The sequence below is a fragment of the Lactuca sativa genome, chromosome 2 (assembly GCF_002870075.4).
Source record: "Lactuca sativa cultivar Salinas chromosome 2, Lsat_Salinas_v11, whole genome shotgun sequence".
NCBI classification, from domain to species: domain Eukaryota; kingdom Viridiplantae; phylum Streptophyta; class Magnoliopsida; order Asterales; family Asteraceae; genus Lactuca; species Lactuca sativa.
The window spans coordinates 147,578,798-147,585,190 of record NC_056624.2 but is presented as its reverse complement, the minus strand read 5'-3'; the positions used below and the strand labels follow the sequence as shown (position 1 = coordinate 147,585,190).

The window sequence follows — 6,393 nt, the reverse complement described above, 5'->3', positions numbered from 1 at the left end:
GCAGGTGCACTTCAATACTAGACTTTCACTCGGTCGGATATATCTTATGCAGTTCAACAGGTGTGTCTATGTATGTCTTATATCATAGTCGAAACGTCTGCGAAAGACTGCTACTCTTGTTTACTGTGACAATGTTAGGTCCGTTTATCTATATACCAATCCTGTTCAGCACCAACACACCAAACACATCGAGATCAACAACCATTTTGTGTGTGATAAAGTGGCCTTAGGCCATATTCGTGTTCTTCATGTTCCCTCTTCATCCCAATACGTTGATATCTTTACCGAGGGGCTACCGTCTACTCTGTTTCTTGACTTTCGGTCTAGTCTGAATGTTCGTTCGCGACCTCTCATTCGGAATGTGGGGGGTTGTTAGATGTATATCTTTATGTATATATTTTATATTTAGTTTGTATTTGGTTTGGCTGTCCAACATTGTATTTAGCTCATTATTCTTATTTGTAGCCCTTTTTGTATTATTGTGGTATTAATACACGTGAGAGGAATGCCAATTCATGGGAAAATATTCACTCTAACACTTCATCTAGACAAAACTAACAGAAAATGGCTTAATACATACATTTAATTCTGAGCAGCCAAGAAAGCTTATAAAATTGTATGGTACAAATGAACAATGCTTGTTGGAAGCCATCAAAGATCCTTTTTTCTCGCTATCATTATTTGATATCTAATGACCGTTCCGTACTTAAAATGAAGTTGTAGCAATATAGACCTTTTCTATGTATAAACTAGTGTGGATGGTCAATTGGTTGAGTGAACATATAAACAGTAAGTTAAATAATAGCAGGGTATAAAATATACTAGTCTATGAACTGGATTTAGGATTTTGTTAGAAAATATTTGTTCAGAGTCTATTAAATGTTTAATTTTATTTCCAAAAATCAAATAAATCTACAATCTCGAACTCGTGTTCGTAGAATCTTGACCAAGAGACTAATGATTTTGCTCCATGTGGATCTTCAGGTTGTCATTGCTTCTTTACACTACTACAAAAAGAGCATTACCGATAGCCAAAACCGTCGGTAATCCGTCGCTAATACTCTCTACTGATGGAATTGTAACAGATCAAAACCCGTCGTATATTCTTGTCGCTAATTGTTTGTAACGGATTTCCAACGGCTATGACTAATTTTTAGCGACGGATTTTTCCGTCGGTAATTAGTAGTGGATTACCGACGGATTTGTATTTGCAACGGAATACCGACGGAATGATTCAGCAACAGATTACCAACGGAATAGCTTAGTAACGAACTACCGACAGAATATCTTGCAACGGATTACCGACGGATTTTCTTTTAACAAATTAACAACATATTCTAGCAAATTAAAAATAACTTTTAAATTTCATGAAAAATTCAAATTTATTGTATATTCAAAACAGAAAAATATTAAAACTTACATCAAATCCATACTTTAAAACCAATAAATATAAAAGTAAAAAGTTTGAATACATTATAACCATAAATATCAAATACATATCGACTGGTAAAATTATAATTTAAAAATTTATACATAATAACAAAACCCAAAAATATAATCTACAAATTTATACATAATAACAAAACCCATAAAACGTCACCAGCACAATGTAGCCATCTTCTTTCTCCCGCCACCCACTGCTAAGCTTTGACATCTTTTTCATTTCATGAACTTCTATACACTCACACCTGGATGGAGCATTTTGAATGATGGATTTGATCTTCAATTTGATCTCATTCATTCGTCAGCAATATAAGATGGTGCACAAAACAGAATATGATATTGATATGATTATAAAATTAGACTTAATAAAATTATCTTTGAATATTACAAGACCATGAAAGAAAAACTGGGAGAAGTACAAGAAATAGCAACGTACTTTCATTGTTTGTATATTATTGCATCTTACTTACATTTCATTCTATTACATCATTGTTAAAAACTCCACCCAATTATTGTAGTGTATGCTCAATTTCTAATTCATTAAGAAAACTAAGGTTTGAAAAGTAGGATGCTATAATAAACAAATCAATGATCTCCAACATAAAGAACCGAAAAAAATTGAAACAATCGCATCAAATTTGCTCCAAAAAGTACTAAACTAAAATAAATTAATTCTGCTCCATAAAAGTATCAGTGTAGACTGTAAAAAAATAGTGATAAATAAAGTTACAAAACCTGTGAACTTGATTACACACTGAGTAGCTTATGCAGATGGGAACATTACCTCCCTGAAACAATGATTTCAAACTAAAATTACCACTAACTTCCACTCTCTTGTCATTACTAAAGGGTATTTACGTAATTCAGATATATTGATTACCTGAAATACTTCATACGCATTATCTAGGATCTGCTGATCTGGTAGATTCACAGGCCTTGACCTAATAAAAAAAAATCAATTAAAATATATAAAAGACACATAGGGGTAAATTAGTAAAAACATTATATTATGTTAACATGAGAAAAACAATTTGAAACAATTTTGACCAGAAAGTGAGGGTCAGAATAATCAAAGCCTTTTCCAATCTTCTCTCCCTGCTTTGATCAAAGCCTTCCTGTTGGAGTATAAAGCCGAAGTTACAACTGCTTTTGGTTACTGCACAAGTATGAAGACAAAAGAATATTAAAAAACTGAAAAGGAGAGGGTAAATACTCAATTTCTGCACCTCTTTATTGAAGAGAAACCTATGCCTTTTATAGGCCTTACACCCACATGACAGCCAAAAGGAAAACAAACTAAATACTAACCTACCTAAAAACCAGGTCAAGAAGGACCATAACATACGAAAACAGCATTTACCAAGCCTTTTATTCTTAAAACAAAACATGCATAAAACTTAAACGACCCATGAACCAAAACCCACTTAACCCATCAAAGATTATACCCAACACTTCCTTTCTTCATTTGTAGTCTTTTTTATGTTATGTACAAAATAATCAATCAGACCATTTCATAATGCATATACTCCTTTTATAACTTATAAATATTCCTTCCATGATTAAATAAAAAATAAATAGGGACTTACTGAATTGATCAAAAGTTGGGACCTTAAAGATTGTTGTTGATTTTGGATCATAACACTTTTTAAACATGCTTCCTTCTATGTATATTTTTTGCATACGTTAGAAATATCAATAACATCATTTTAAATGATAAAATAGTTTATACTTTTGGGTGTACAATTTAAACTTACTTTTAGCTCTTTGATTCTTTGAAAATCACCACATGAGAGAATATATGTTGTTGCCTACTTGCCTCACTCTCCAATTTAGCTCCTGATAGTCTCTTAAGAGCCCTAAGAGTTTAATTTTCCCCATCAAGTTATCCATCAAAGTCGGCAAATTTCCTCGTTTTCCCTTTCCTTTTCTCCAACAGGTTATAATGATTGAATTTTTATAAAAAGAAAAAGGCGAAAAAATTAAAGAATATCAAGTGAAATAGGAACAGAATTCTATCATGTTATTATCTCGGCTAGAACACCGGTTTTACCACGTGTGAATATTGCTTGAATTTTAACTTGCATCGAGCCATGTGTCCATGTATTCCCATGAGTCGGCATGCAATCTGATGAGAAAAGAAAGAACATATGGTTAACTAATTAATTAATTAAAACCTTTAAAAATTGTTAATTAAAATTAGAAAGAGAAGAAGGTGGGAAGTCAAATATGAGCCTTCTTTAACTGAAACAATCAGAATTTCAACTCTGATAATGTTTGTTTTTGTGGAGAAGTGAAAGACAAACCTACTGAAGAAAAAGACAAGTTTACCCTTCTAAACTAAAAGAGAAAGAAATGTGGAGAGAGAGAGAGAGAGAGAGTTTGTGTGTGTGTGTGTGATTTTCAGTACCTCTCTAAACAATGAAATAAGTGAACGAGGTGTAGATGAAACTGGCTTCTCTTGTAATTTCTTATACAGCACAAGATCTTGCAGCAAGTCCTCTGTCATTAACTGAAGAACAAAAAATTTAAGTAAAAAAGGGTAAAAATAAGTTATCTCTTTTGTTGTTCTTTCAACAAGAAAAAAAATCATCTTATAAGAAGGAAGAAGTTTATAGATACAAATAGAGAAGCCTCGAGCTAGGGTAAACAACAGTTCAACTGTGCATCAGGTGGTACCTGGTCCACATAACTTGATCAATTTTATATATGATGGTAACAAAAAACCCACAAATATTCATTTGAATGATTCCAACGAAAACTAAAAGGTTACAATACATATCATATCATTACAGGCAATAAGCATTTAGGATTAGCAACGAGTTCCTGCAAAAATAACAAAATTATAAAATTGAACATTTGAAATTAGTAAAAATCTGCTAATGAGTATAAAATATTAAAATTAAGGGAGTTTTATTGAGCATTATACTCACACTAGCTTGAAGTAGCAAAATACTTTAGTTTTTTACCAACATAGGCAATGTACTTTTTTAACACGTAGTAGCAAGGTAATGGCACCAATTGTATTTTGCCTGATAACCATTATAGATTTGTGGCCTCTGCATTAGGTAAAAATTTAATTATCTTTTGGGGTACTTCCAAAGTCCAAATATTAGCATAAATGAGAATAAAAGCATAATGTATTGCTTAGAGCATACTTATCCATCACAAGACTAACAATGTATTCCTTAGACATGTTAGGTAGTTGCCTTGAAAATATATTCTTCAGACCAATTAACCTACCAAAAAACAAAGATAGAAACAATTATTATTATGCGCATCATATCGATACTCTACTGTTATTATGAACAAGGTTGATGGCCCTTCTGAGGTTCGTATCTATATTACAGAAATTTGAACTTGATACATGTAGAAAAAAGATACAGTATGCAAGTGAAGAGGGAGAAATGCATACCAAATCATAAATTTATCAATATTGTCATTTGATACACATAAAAACTTGAGTTTTCCCTTTTACTCCTGCATATATCAATAACATGCTTCACTAATTCTAAATCTAATACAAAAAATTGAAAGCAAGGCTCATGATAATACAACATTATACAAATATTAGAACTAAATGGGCTTAATCAGGAAAAGACTTAATCAAGGAAACAAATATTGATTGTTTATTTTTTACTTGATGCAAGCAATATACATCTAAAATCATAACCGTATGTCTCATATTTAGCTTTAAATTGTAAGTCTCCCTGCCACTATTTTAACTTCATGCTAAATTTTGCTAACAAAACAACAATTAATTTGCGTTGTTATTAGTTGTCTTCTAGCAAAAGGAATAACTAAGTTATTTAACTACGGAAGAGAGTCAAGTTAGGGCAATTGTCGGTATCATCACAACCACCACCATGAACAATTTAAATAAGATAAGTATAAATTACTAATTATCATCAACAACGATTGCAATTAGTCAAAACTCCTAAAATACTAATTAACATTTCAAAATTAAGTCAAAATTGGAGGAGAAATCATAACTGAAAATTACTTGAAGATGGACGATCTGTTTTTATATATTCACAATTCTAGTTTTAATAATCGTTAATCAATAGGAAGTATCAAATATAAACATAAAACTCGATAGATGTTAAATAAGTTGGGGATTTTACCAAAAATGGAGAAAAAAAAAGCTCAAATCGGCTGCAAGGATGAGGTTGAGAAGTTGCAGCACCGGCACCTTTCAGTCCGAAAGCTTCGAGTGTTGTGGCGTCGGCAAGATAGCCGGAGTGGCAGTGATGCTTATCAATAGATTTTGCCCGTCGTTCGAAAGGAAATCGCAAGTTTACTTTTGTGAAAGTCTGGCGAGCACCCTTATCAAATGTATATTTACCAAAGTACCCCTAATATTGTCTAAAAAATCGTGATTTCACCAACGGAATATCCACGGAATGGATTTTTGTTGATTTCAGTCGGTAACCTGTCTGTATATTGCAATGGATCACCAACAGATATTTATTTGTTGCTAAACCGTCAGAAAGTGGTCGCTCAATCATTATAATGAGGTTTTTCTTAATTTGTCAGAAATCCGTCAGTAAACCGTCGGAATTTCCGACGGATTTTTCGGTCGCCAAAAATTCTGTGGCTATTACCTCTTTTTGTAGTAGTGATTAAAATACATATAATTTATTGTTTTCATATAAATTATTTTTTTTTGACGATTATGAAACTTCTTTTATCATTATCAATTTCTAACTTTTATTTTTTGTTGAAGGCGAGATTACGATTTTTTCCGCCAAAAAACTCCATCATATTCTTCTATTGATTGACTACAGCACTATACCTTTTCAACCCACTCTCTCTAGAATCACTTACATACAATTTATTTTCTATTATACACAAGCAACATTTCGATTGTTAATACACACAATGGAGAGAAAGAGAGATGGAGATAAAAGGTGAGGGGCTGTTGTAGACAGAGATAAACGCAAAGGGTAAGAA

The 6,393-nt window shown here is 32.2% G+C and overlaps 1 protein-coding gene across 7 annotated transcripts; it reads right to left on the bottom strand.

The window, feature by feature from the left end:
* Nucleotides 1-1,450: 1,450 nt before the first annotated feature.
* On the bottom strand, nt 1,451-5,937 carry LOC111885145 (uncharacterized). 7 transcript variants are annotated; one of them, XR_006188187.2, is made up of 9 exons: nt 5,565-5,923; nt 4,856-4,920; nt 4,599-4,679; nt 3,851-4,499; nt 3,198-3,568; nt 3,030-3,101; nt 2,491-2,599; nt 2,324-2,384; nt 1,451-2,231 (listed from the first exon to the last, which is right to left on the bottom strand). XR_006188187.2 is itself a non-coding variant. In XM_042899203.2 (9 exons), exons 5-9 carry the CDS (start codon nt 3,094-3,096, stop codon nt 1,568-1,570), a joined length of 411 nt encoding a protein of 136 aa, XP_042755137.1. In that variant the 5' UTR covers nt 3,097-3,104; nt 3,198-3,568; nt 3,851-4,499; nt 4,599-4,679; nt 5,565-5,937; the 3' UTR covers nt 1,451-1,567. The 7 variants fall into 7 exon arrangements, 3 of the variants coding, with proteins under 3 accessions (XP_042755137.1, XP_023737197.1, XP_023737191.1); XR_006188186.1 differs by lacking the exon at nt 3,030-3,101 and having other exon boundaries at nt 3,198-3,365; nt 3,494-3,568; nt 5,565-5,918; XR_006188188.1 differs by lacking the exon at nt 3,030-3,101 and having other exon boundaries at nt 3,851-4,266; nt 4,374-4,499; nt 5,565-5,917.
* Between the last annotated feature and the right edge of the window lie 456 nt (nt 5,938-6,393).

What these genes read in the sequence shown, in the direction of transcription:
- LOC111885145 (XM_023881423.2), bottom strand. Translation starts at nt 2,831, where the DNA reads ATGTTTTGTTTTAAGAATAAAAGGCTTGGTAAATGCTGTTTTCGTATG. An exon ending in ATTCTGACCCTCACTTTCTG is followed by an intron (nt 2,385 to 2,490) that starts GTCAAAATTGTT and finishes TTTTTTTATTAG; the next exon opens with GTCAAGGCCTGTGAATCTAC. An exon ending in GTGTGTAATCAAGTTCACAG is followed by an intron (nt 1,689 to 2,178) that starts GTTTTGTAACTT and finishes TGCTCCATCCAG; the next exon opens with GTGTGAGTGTATAGAAGTTC.